Source organism: Gekko japonicus, unplaced genomic scaffold (assembly GCF_001447785.1).
Source record: "Gekko japonicus isolate JY-2015 unplaced genomic scaffold, Gekko_japonicus_V1.1 scaffold1636, whole genome shotgun sequence".
NCBI lineage: Eukaryota > Metazoa > Chordata > Lepidosauria > Squamata > Gekkonidae > Gekko > Gekko japonicus.
The window spans coordinates 48,157-60,648 of NW_015176023.1; the positions used below are offsets into that span (position 1 = coordinate 48,157).

The window sequence follows — 12,492 nt, forward strand, 5'->3', positions numbered from 1 at the left end:
CAACGGAAGCATCCAGCGGGGGGGTGGGGGGGGGAGCTGACAGTTGGAAGGGGGGTTGGAGGGGGTCTTTTTGGAGAGAGAGAGAATTTAATGGAGGAGGGGGCCTTTTGAGTGGCTGCCTTCGGAGAGAAAACGCTCAGTCTGGGAGACAGTGGCAGGATGTCCCAGAGAGAGGGGCAGAGCAGACTCTGCTGAAGGGATTGGCCAGAGTAACAGGTCAGCCCCAGGTTAAAAAAAGAGACAGACATCCACTCACACAGGGACTAGTTGAGATTCAGAGCCTAATCAGGGGAGCCCTGGTTTATTGGTGGTATGAATTCACTAGTATCACAACTGCCTGCTTACTGTAAGGAACCTTCTGATAGGGTTTATAATTTTTATTAGTTCTTCCTGAGTTTGGGAAAGCCTAAACATTGTTTATGGTGTTTGTAGCGGGCCCTTGTTGGTTGCCAACTGTTTGCTCTCATAAAACCTTTCCCCCATTTCCCTGCCTTTCATTAAGAATAAATCGTTCCTCTTATTTCATTTTTAAACCCCGCTATTGGTGCCATTCTTTCGTACCTGTCGGGAAAGGTTTGGGCGCCTGAGGTTCCCTTTAACTGAGAAGGGTCCTTCATAGGGGGTGTAACCGAGGGACGCGGGGAGGATAAAAGGTCGGAAGCAAGGAGAGTCAGGGAGGATATCGGAGGCGACTGGCTAGGCAAGCTAGAGAGAGATGGAGACGCGGCTGTCGACAGGACCGGCCCCAGCTTATTTTGCACCCTAGGCGAGGATCCCTTCTGGCGCCGCCCCCCCCCCGCGACCCCTCCCATTTTCAAAAATAAATGCATTTTAGGAAGAATGAAAAACACAAATAATCAAGAAACTCCCAGAGTACGGGGCCACGTGCAGTTTGGCGCCCCTAAGGGCCGTCCCGCTCTAGGCGATTGCCTAGTTCGCCTAGTGAGTGAGCCGGCCCTGGCTGTCGACCCCGAGGAAGGAGACAAACAAACAATAGGGATGATAGAAGGGGTGACGGGCAGGTTAAGGAAGCAGTAAGAGGACTGGGAAGGAAAAGGGGGTGTTACCGAGGGACGCGGGGAGGATAAAAGGAGGGAAGCAAGGAGAGTCAGGGAGGATATCGGAGGTGACTGGCTAGGCAAGCTAGAGAGAGGCGGAGAGGCGGCTGTCAACCCCGAGGGAGGGACTTGGGGAGTGACGAAACGGAGGCTCTCGCTTCCCTCCTAAGCACTCAGCCAACTCGGCGAGTGTTCCTCCAAGGCCAGGGGACACCCCAGGTCACGACACAAGGCAAGCAGCAAGGCTTCGAAATAGCAACTGGTGGGGAATCTGTCACAGGCATTGGCGTGTAATGTCCTGTTCAGCCCGGAGGTGTTTTCAGGAAGGGACAGCGGTCCTCACCCATAAACCATTTTTCTTGGCCCAAGCAAAGAGGTGCCCTGCCCACAGATCCCTGGACACTCACTGGCTCTCAGAGCCCCTCCCTGCAGGAATGTCCTCCCCAAGGACACAGCCCCAAGGCCAGCCTCCCACCCCCCCAAAAAAAACCCCTGCCCCGCGCTCACGTTTTGAGGGTGCCTGAAGTCATGAGCTCCGTGACCAGCACAATGCAGACCTGCCCCTTGACAGAGGACTTCCAGGAGTCGTAGAAGCGGACGATGTTGGGGTGCTGGAGCCCTTTCAGCATCTCCACTTCCTCACTGAAGCGCTGCCTCTCCACCTTGGACAACTTCCGTGTCTGGGGGGGGGGGAGAGAAGGGCATGTGGAAAAGAAGAAGGAATTGTTTGGATGCAGCAGCCAAATTGACATTTTCACTTAAGGCTCAACGATAGCTTTAGAATTTCAGATTTTGAAATGCGTTGGTTTAATCTGAATTTCAAAATGTAGTTTTGAGGGACATTTTTACAGTTGATGCTTTTAAGGCACCCGTGTCACCCTCCCAAATGTTACGCCCTGCTTTTGTTCTTCTTAAAAAGAAATCCTTGCATCTAAGAACACTGTAAGATTTGGAGGCAACACATCCCTTTCGGTCAGGGGTCATTTCGTAGGAAAAGAGGTGCAGGAGCTCATTAGCATAACTCATTTGCATATGCCACGCCCCCTGACATCACCGGAAGTTTGTCAGAAAGCAACACCCACAAAAGTCCCCTGGGCTGTTTTGGATTGCTAGCCATTGGGGGGGGGGGACGTGCAGATCTGTCCTGGCAGAGGAGGGAGAGCTTGTACCTGAATAAAACTTAAAGGTGCCACTGGACTGTTTTGGACCAGGGGCCCGGGGGGGGGCTCTGCAGCTTACCTGGCTGTTTCTTGCTCTGACTGAGGGCTGCTGGGAGCAGGGGGTGGGGTTTGTTGCATGTGCCCGCCCCCTGGGCTCTTTACTGCCGGAGCTCTGCTCCTGTGCGCTCCCGCAGGAAATGACCCCTGCTTTCGGTACAATCAAAGTCAAGCTAGTGGATCTCTCCCGAATGCTCTCCCTGCATTTGTGTCAGGGTGGATCAGCTGACACCACACCTGGCCTCCTTATGCAAGAGAAGTCAGGCACAGTCTTGTCCCTCTTGTGGACCTCACCAGCCTCCCCCCCCCCATTTCTACAACCTGAGGAGGCCAGGCACATGGCAGTCAGACCAGCCGGTGGTGTGAGCAGTTCCTGTTGCATTCCATCACAGCTGGACAGAGGCTACCCCTGCCCCAGGCCTCTGCACTTGGCGGTGCAGGAGCCCGGCCTGCTGAGATCTGGCACGGCCCAGTTTGAACCAGCCCCTCTTCCAAGAAGCAGGTTGCTGTTCCCGAGGGAACACCGCTGTTCCAAACACGAGGAGCGGGACCACTTGTAAGAGGAGGGGGGAGCGAGAGGCTAGGCCAGTGATGGCGAACCTTTTAGAGACCGCGTGCCCAAACTACGACCCAAAACCCACTTATTTATCGCAAAGTGCCAACACGGCCATTTAACCTGAATACGGAGGTTTTACTTTAGAAAAAAGCAACTCATACATTAGCTTAAGATGATCCAAACAAAGTAAGGAAAGCAATCCCAAATGCTTTCATTTGCTTAAAATTATTTGGCAGAGAATTCGACACTTTAATGATGGTCTGGTCCTGGCTGGGGCGATGGCACGCATGCCCACAGAGAGGGCTCTGAGTGCCACCACTGGCACCCGTGCCATAGGTTCGCCACCACTGGGCTAGGCTTTCCGGCAGATCCCGTCCTCGCATGATACATGTGTTTGCTTCTTGAGGGCCCCCAGAACACAGGCTGGGCCTTCCCCGGAGGCTGGGGAAGCAGGGGGGCCACTGGAGGAGACCACCTCTCATCTTCTGCCTCAGAATTCGATTGTGTGAATGTAGGAGCAGAAAGGAACAAACACGGCCTTTCACAGCCCACCAGCACAACAAAGCCGCAAAAGGTTCTCTCCCCTGTCTCTTCAGTGCCACTCTGAACACCAGCACCTCCGGCCCCAAGTTCCCCAAAGCTCCGCTGAGCCCTCTCGCTCCTGAACCACAGCAAAGAACTGGGGGGAATGCAAAGACACCACTGGTGGACCCCCCCCCCCCCCCAAGCTCCGCTTCATTTTGCAGCTCTGGGATGCTGCCGAGGCAGGAACTATGGGGAAGAGAAGCCTCCCTTAGTGTTCCCAGGCGAGAGGCCTCTAGTTAAGACAGGAAGCCCTGCTCAGGAGCAGTCCGGAGCCGTGCAGGGTCTTGCACTGCCCGTTGCCCATTTGCAGATCACAGCAGTTCTATTCTGCTCAAGAAGTAGACTGCTCTGCTGGGGAGGGGGGTGAGAGGGGAGATTGGTGCTGGTTGGTGCAGGAGCTGGGCGAGGCAGGGGGTGGGGAGGGGAGCTCCGGCTCCTTGCTCATACTGCACCGTCTAACCGCTGCCTGCCTCTTGTGGCACATCTGGGCTGCTTCTCAAATGGGTGCTGGGAGGAAGGTGGGGTGGGGGGGAGCAGTCAGTTAAGCCCGCGGCAGCTATTGGTGAAGCAGGGTCTGCCAAACTAGAATTGGACACCACTCAAGCAGATGACAGAACTGCTGTCAGCGCCAAGCTCACAGCCCCTCTCAGTCGCCAGGGGGACTTCATCTGTGAAAAGCGACTTCCCGCCGTGTGTGAGAGAGAGAATTAAGTCCCCTAAACGCACACGACAGCCCACGCCAATGTTCCCGCTAAGCTGTGGAGTCTTGTGAGCAAAAATTCTACTTTGTGAGCTTCTGGCATTAAAGTTGTGAGTGAGCGATTTGGCAACTGCATACATTTGTTTGCTCTGGAGCCCCCTCCTTCCTGAACTAAGACAAAAATGTGTGAGCCGGAGGCTAAAAAGCTGTGAGCTAGCTCAGCTTAGAGGGAACACTAGCCCACGCCCCCCTTCCCTGGGCCATCCCACACCAGGCTCAGTGGGAAAAAGAACAACAGGAAAAACAGACCAAAACTGTTCAGAAATGGCACTTTTGGTGCCTGTGGAAGGCGCCCCCCCCCCCCCGGCCCCATCTGTTAGGCCGCCGCGCCTCCATGTGTCTGTGGGAACCGCCTCCCCTCCCCATTGGCCAGGGCCTCTGTGGTGGAGCTGGAGGTGGATCATATTTTTACACATCGGGTGTTTATGAAGTTTTGCTACAGATGCAGCTGTGTGCGGCCAGCCACTCTGAAAGCTCCATTGTGCACAGCTCAGGAGCGGGGAGGGGGGGGGAGGCACAGAGTTTGGAATAGCTCAGGCCCCCAAGAAGGGCTTTCTGGGTTGGCTTTGGCTGACCTTGCGACGTGTTAACGTCCCATGGAAAGAGCCCTCCGCATTCCTGGGAAAAGTCCGGTAATATGTCCACACACCCATGTGGATTAACAACGCTCCTCTGCCGGCCAACTAAGGGAAACAATATTGAGCCTAGAGAAGGAGGTCGCAGGATCAATGCTCCCTCTAAACTGTGGAGTCTTGTGAGCCAATATTCTACTTTGTGAGCTGCTGGCATTAAAGTTGTTAGCGAGAGATTTGGCTGCTGCGTCAGTTAGTTTGCTCTGGAGCCATCTTTCCCGAGCTAAGACAAAAATGTGTGAGCCGGAGTCTTAAAATCTGTGAGCTAGCTCACACTAACTCTGCTTAGAGGGGACACTGCAATGCTCCCTCTAAGCTGTGGGATCTTGTGAGCCAAAATTCTACTTTGTGAGCTGCTGGCATTAAAGTTGTGAGCGAGAGATTTGGCTGCTGCGTCAGTTAAGTTTGCTCTGGAGCCATCTTTCCCGAGCTAAGACAAAAATGTGTGAGCTGGAGTCTTAAAATCTGTGAGCTAGCTCACACTAACTCTGCCTAGAGGGGACACTGGCCAGGACTCAATTCAGTATGGAGACAATGCCTTCTGACCCGGAACATTTTCCCACTAAAGCTGATATGTTAATCAGAACTCAGCACGGTTTTGAAGACTGGCCTCTGGTCTTTTGGACCAGCCTGTAAATATTTTGGGCAATCCTATCTCTCCTGGGACCTGGGAAACCCAGTTTAGGGATTTGTATAAGGAAATAATCACAAGATCTTCTAATGCTAGGGAAATTGACAATCTTACAAACCGGCCCCCTGTAGATCACTCGGAGGTGAAACAGCTGATCAACACCCTGAAGCCTGGCAAAGCACCAGGTCTTGATTTAATCCTTCCAGAGCTGATGAGAAAGAATGCAGAATGGTGGGTACTGGTTTTGGCATCCCTATTAACATTAACTGACCAAACAGGGAGAATCCCTAAGGACTGGAAAGCAGTGTTCCTTCTAAGCTGAGTTAGCGTGCGCTAGCTCACAGGTTTTTAGCCTCCGGCTCACACATTTTTGTCTTCGCTCAGGAAGGAGGGCTCCAGAGCAAACTAATTTATACAGTAGCCAAATCACTCGCTCAAAACTTTAATGCCAGCAGCTCACAAGGTAGACTTTTTGCTCACAAGACTCCGCAGCTTAGAGAGAGCATTGCTGGCGAGTAGCAGTTATTAGCCCATTTTATTTATTTATTTTTTTAAAAAGGTAACTATGGCTCTGGTCACACGGGCCGGAAAATGTGGGGGGGAAGCGTGGCTGTTTGCGCCAGAGCAAAATAACGCGCGGCTGCGCAATCAGACGTCCCGTCGAGGTCCGTGGTTGGAGGGAGGTGCCGATCACACGGGTTTAACCCCTTCCAGGGCTGCAGAGGAATGCAAACTGTGTCCTCCGTCCGGTCCCCTCCAGGAGGAGCTTCAGCCAGGCCGCCCTCCCGCCACACACCCCCTGCACCTCCCCCTCTGCCGCCCGGTGCAGAGAGTTCCTCTCGAGCAGGCAGAGCCAGGAGTTGGGGGGGTACGGAAAAGAGGAGGGGGCTCTGTGCGAGCGCATGCGTGTCCGGGGAGGGGGGGAGGGCAAGCAGGGAAGGTTTTGGATAAGCAACAGCCGGGAGAAGCGGTGCAGCAACTGGCACGGGCCGGAAAATGCGGGGGGGAAGCGTGGCTGTTTGCGCCAGAGCAAAATAACGCGCGGCTGCGCAATCAGACGTCCCGTCGAGGTCCGTGGTTGGAGGGAGGTGCCGATCACACGGGTTTAACCCCTTCCAGGGCTGCAGAGGAATGCAAACTGTGTCCTCCGTCCGGTCCCCTCCAGGAGGAGCTTCAGCCAGGCCGCCCTCCCGCCACACACCCCCTGCACCTCCCCCTCTGCCGCCCGGTGCAGAGAGTTCCTCTCGAGCAGGCAGAGCCAGGAGTTGGGGGGGTACGGAAAAGAGGAGGGGGCTCTGTGCGAGCGCATGCGTGTCCGGGGAGGGGGGGAGGGCAAGCAGGGAAGGTTTTGGATAAGCAACAGCCGGGAGAAGCGGTGCAGCAACTGGCAAGGTCTCCTTAGAAGTAAGCCATGCACCGCGGGAGGGAGGGAGTGTCGTCGTGCCAGGCCGTGGCCGTCCTAGGGTGGCCACCAATGCGCTCTCTAAGCTGCAGAGTCTTGCGAGCACACATCCAGTGAGCTCCTGGCATTAAAGTGGTGAGCGAGCCATTTGGCCGCTGCAGCAATCAGTTTGCTCTGGAGCCACATCCCCTTCCTGAGCGGAGACAAAAAAACGTGTGAACCGGAAACGCGATCAGACGCCCGCCCTTGCCCCGCGGTTTCCGCATCTTCGGCGGGAAGCCTCGGGTTCGCCATGGGAGTTCTACGCTTCCCAGATGTGGCGGTGTGATCGCGCCCGGAAAATCCGCCTATCTTCCGTTTCTGTAGCCTGGCTAATGCTCCGTGTGACCGCAGCCAAAGAAGACCCAAATAATTACAGGCCAGTTAGTCTGCTAAGCATAGGGAGTAAACTTTATGCGAGGCACCTCCTATGGAAATTCCGGGATGGGCTGGAAAAGGACTCTTGTCTGGCAGGTGAGCCGGCCGGCTTCAGAGAGGGGCGGGGCTACCTTAGATCGATGTATGATATTGGATCATCTGGCTGCCAAATATTCCTCCAACTCAAATATGTCTCTTTTCGTTGCCTTTCTGGGCCTGAAGTCGGCTTTTGACTCAGTCTCTAGAATCATTCTATGGGACAAATTAAGAGCTTCAAGTATTGACAGAAGGTTACTATTCTTATTCAAGCCCTTCACAAGAACACATTTATAAGGGTTAGGTACTCTCCCCAGGGTCACCTGACAAATCCCATTAGAGTTGAGAAAGGAGTTAAACAAGGATGTCTTTTGGCACCACTACTCTTTAACTTTTACATCAATGACGTGGTAGCCTATTTAAACAGGCCTTTCACCCACCCCACCCCCCAAAGCTAGGCAGCAGACACACAGGAGTGCTCTTATATGCAGACGATGCCGTCCTACTTGCTAGGACACCCATAGTCTCAGGAGAGCCATGAGTTCTTTTGCCCAATAGTGCCAGAATAACAGCTTAGAGGTTAACTATTCAAAAACTAAAGTAATGGCCTTTACTAAAAGATCCCCCAAAACTTTCCATTGACTCTTAAACTTTATTCCCATTGAACAAGTCACCTGTTTTAAATATCTGGGTGTTAACTTCCAGGCGAATGGTTCAAGAACTGAAAATATGAATTCTGCTGCCATAAATGCCAAAAGGAGCGCGGGGGCAATTAAAAGATGTTACTGGTACAAAGGGGGCAAATGTCTTGTAGCTGCCCTTAGACTATTTAAGTGCCTCTCTCAGTCAACTTACCTTTGGAGCCCCCACCAATATTATATCTAACGACAAGAAACTGGACACAGTGCAACTAAAATTTTTGAGATCTGTTCTACAGGTACCCGACAGCATTCCAAACGCACTTATTCGAATTGAAACTGGAATGATTATTGTGGATCATGGCGATTCATTATTGGCTGAAATTAGTTTTTCTATCCAAGGGACTGGCGCGTTTAATATTACAAGACATCTTTATACCCCCTGGCTTAAGTCTATAGAGGAGAAACTCCCTTATTTTTGCCTCACAAAACAATACCTATGTTCCCTTGCCTGTGACAAAGCTAGAGAACTGATAAAACACAGGATTATGGCTATTGATAGGCAGAACAATATTGGTAGAACAGAGAAATGGAATACACTTCTAGGCCCCATTAACAGAGTAAGTTCCATGGCCTGTCTTCACCATCTGTCAAACCACGAATATAAGAGAACATTTTCTCTTATGCGCTGGGACGCTCCTCCTCTAGCGATTACAAAGGGAAAGTATAAGAAAATCCCATTTGAGGAACGTATATGCCCCTGCTGTAATGAAGGCATTGAAAATTTAGAACGTATCATTTTCGACTGTAAGGCCTATAATAATCTTTGTAAATCACTTCCGCTCCCTAAATCCTTACCTCTCAGTAGTAGGCAGAGTTCGTATTATGAAAAATCTCCTTGCGGACAGGCACTCAGAGGTACCATACCAAGTGGCTAGATTTGGATGGCTAGCTTTAACAATCTGATAATCTATAACAACACGGCAAGTTAAATGTCAATCACCTTACTGTCAACTGTCTGTTTCTTACGAATTTTAAAAAGCATTTTATTGCTGTTTTAAACTTCTTTTACCTTTATTTAGAGGGGTTCTTACTATCTATCAATTATGTTGTGTTTTAAATGTTAATTGCTGGCTTCAACCACAAACATAACTTTACTTACGTACAGATGTTTGGGTTTTCTCAGGAGTCCTTTTTAGGGCGTAGTTACTTTAGGACTAAATCCCTGAAAAAGACTAGATTAGCTGATATTGTATTGTAAAAAGATCGTAATCCCCAAATCTCTGCAGTCTATGGTCAGCCTCCTGCCAAGCAGAGCTACTTATTTACTGGATGAAGTCTTTTCATCCAGAAAGGGCATTTATCCCTCTCTGACTACCAGCCACGGTATCCCAGGGCAGGACAGTTATAGGCATTACAAAGCAAGGGCTTTGCCTGTCTGGCTTAGGAGCTATTGAGGATCCGGCTGTCTTCCAGGGAGCAAATCTCCTCAGGCGACAGGCCGCTGTTGTATGCATTACCATGTATCACAAATCTCTTAGATTATCTGGATAAACATGAAACCCGGAAAGTGGCCCACTTTGCCTTATGAGTAACAAACGTAGACAGGATTTTGTGGCTGGGAATGCTGTATCTGCAGGGGTGAAAACTAGAAGATGTTTGTCTGTTATTACTTGCAATGTCTTGCTTTCGAACGGCTAGGTTGGCAGGAGCTGGAACTAGAGACGGGAGCTCTCTCCGTCATGCGGCACACTCGGGTCTCGAACTGCTGAACTACTGACCTTCCACAGCCTACATAATTGCCACCAAAACTTCTAGGGAAAAAAGGCTCTCTCTGTCTTTTCTTTTTCTTTTGCAGGGAAAGCTCCCTGGTTGCACAGGGTCTGACCCAGCTAGCCACTGAGGCTAACCAATAGTTCTCTGGGGGATGTCGGTCAGCCTTCAGAGCTCATGAGGCTCCCTTCGGCACCTCCCCTGTAGACACCTCTCCAGGTGGGGCCAGAGAGCAGGAGTGGAGCATCCCCGGGGGGGGGGGGGCTGTGCCAGCAACCACCTGGAGGGGGAAGGCTGAGGGGCTGACTGTCTCAGTAGCCCGGCTGCAGTCAGGGGCTGGCAAAGGGCCTGCTCTGGATTGGGGCGGTGACACACACACACCCAACGTGGAGATGACTGAAGACGGAGAGGGGGGCTGTGCCCGTCGGCTTGCAAGCTGAAGAGCTGCCGCTGCAGAAACGGGCTCTAGTTCATGAAAGCTCGTGCAGAAATAAAAGCGGGTGAATCCTTCGGGTGCCCCGACATTCCACGTTTTTTCCCCATTTTTTCATGAAGCCTTTTTTGGTTTTTTTTACGAAAAATTGGAAAAATTTACAAAAGAAAAGAACAGAAATTGATTATGGAATGTTTTATTTTAACATGATGAATAAAATACTTTAAGACCAGGAGTTCAAATATTTTCCAAATCATTTCTAAAATATATATATATATATGGTATCAGATTGATCTAATTTCTGTGCACTGAGGACAAGCAAGTCCTAGGTTACAAACTGAACTCTCCAATGCAAGAACAAGATGCATTTCTTACTTTAGGAGGTGCTATTGTCACGAGAAAAGAAAAAGGTTTCAGTTTTGTTTCTGCATGTGGGCGGGTATTCGGTTTGTAATAATTGTTTGGACACACTATATTTTTAATATGCTAGTTGTGATAATTTCATGCCAAGTAAAAATGTCCATAGTCATATTTTATGTTCCTAAAGTAACAGAATGACTTTCAATCTAGAAAAGACAAAAGAAGTGCTAATGTAGCATTTTTTTCAATTTTACCGAAAATTTCCATTTACCCCCGAAAAAAACTGGAAAAGAAATGGGTTTCTTCCCGAGCTTCAAAATTTCCAGAAATTTTACATCTCTATGCTGGACCACCAGAACTTATATCCAGCCAAGCCAGGCTGGTGCCCCCTCCCCTGGACAGAGGTGGAGCAACCGTCCTGTGGCCCGCCTTCCTCCGGTGGCTGACGGAGGCCAGTGTGATGCCCTCCTCATTCTGGCCCTCTCAGGGCAGCTGGCAACTGGAGCAGAGTCCTTTCTGAAGGTGGGGAGGGAGAGCTATGCCCCCACCACCACCTTCTGAATGTGAAGGGTGACCCAAGAAGGAATCTTGGCCTGCCGGGGCTTTCAGTGGCTCCGCTGACGTGTCCCGCAACACCCATCTTCCTGCCTAGGCCCAGTGGTCAGACGGCTTCCTTTTCCCCAAAGAAGGCCACACACACCGCCACTAACTGCACCCCACCCCCCCACCCCACACACACACTTGGGCCTGGATTCCATTCCTGCCAGTTCCAAAGCCTCAACAAGGAGGGGAAACATATGAAAACATTGTCATATATTGTGCACTGCCACTGTGGGATAATAGTTAAGAGTGACCCGGGTTTGAATTCTCCCTCGTGCCGGTGGAAGCTCGCTGGGTGACCTTGGGCCAGTCACATTCTCTCAGCCTAACCTACCTCACAAGGTTGTTGTGAGGATAACATGGGGGAGAGGAGAATGCTGTAGGCCACCTTGGGTCCCAACTGGAAGAAAGGTAAAGGTAAAGGTCTCCCTTGCTCGAAAGCCAGTCGAATCCGACTCTAGGGTTGCGGTGCTCATCTCCGTTTCCAAGCCGAAGAGCCAGCGCTGTCCGAAGACGTTGCCGTGGTCATGTGGCCGGCATGACTAAACACCAAGGTGCACGGAACGCTGTGACCTTCCCACCGAAGTGGTACCTATTTATCTACTTGCAATGTCTTGCTTTCGAACTGCTAAGTTGGCAGGAGAACTGGAAGAAAAGCAGAGGACAAATGAAGTATCTCTCCCTTATATTATATATAAAGCCATAGTGGGCTCCAACGTTCCAAAATGCACACCTTTAGTGTTTGGCCGCAAGAACTGTCAGTCAGAAGACGGCTGGCTGGGTTGACTGGCTGGTTTGTGCAGTCCCGCCCAGCGTTTCAAGGTCTTTTGCATATGGAAGCTGATTGGACTTCACTCCATTCCACACCTCAAACTCCCCCCCCCCGCAAGGCAGTTGGAATTGCCAGTTGCATATGGAACCTACTGTATTCTGAGGTAAAATATGTCCTCACAACACATCACTTCCCCTTCAAAAGAAACAAACCCAATAACACAATCATGCCACATCACAAAGAAGACAGATCACACCACAAGCAGAATACCACAAGGATACCACAAAGATAGGAAAAGGTGCCAGCAGTCACCCCATTACTGCCACAGAGAGCGCTTTAGAGGATGGTGTGCAGGTCCCAGGATCATGTTTTAAAAGCTGCCTGGGGGATTATGGACCATTCACACACTTTCAACCTTAACATACCTCATAGGGTAGTGGTGCGGATCATATGGGGGAGAGGATACTGCTGTCAGCTGCCTTGGTTCCCACTGCAGGGAAAGACTGCCCTTTCCCTAGGCAGAGGCTGGGGGGGGGATGTAAACCTGAAGACAGGCAGGCAGATAAAGGTAGGCTGATGGTTGCCTGGAAAGGACATAGGGTTGCCAACTCCAGGTTGGAAA

The 12,492-nt window shown here is 51.1% G+C and overlaps 1 protein-coding gene across 1 annotated transcript in view; it reads right to left on the reverse strand.

Annotated features, from left to right (window-relative positions):
* The window catches only part of WNK4 (WNK lysine deficient protein kinase 4), a 74,986-nt gene that overhangs the window by 39,756 nt on the left and 22,738 nt on the right, over positions 1–12,492 (reverse strand). Inside the window, exon 4 of the mRNA XM_015426589.1 lies at positions 1,566–1,738. Coding sequence (XP_015282075.1) covers positions 1,566–1,738 — 173 coding nt within the window. The remainder of the gene's footprint in view (positions 1–1,565; positions 1,739–12,492) is intronic.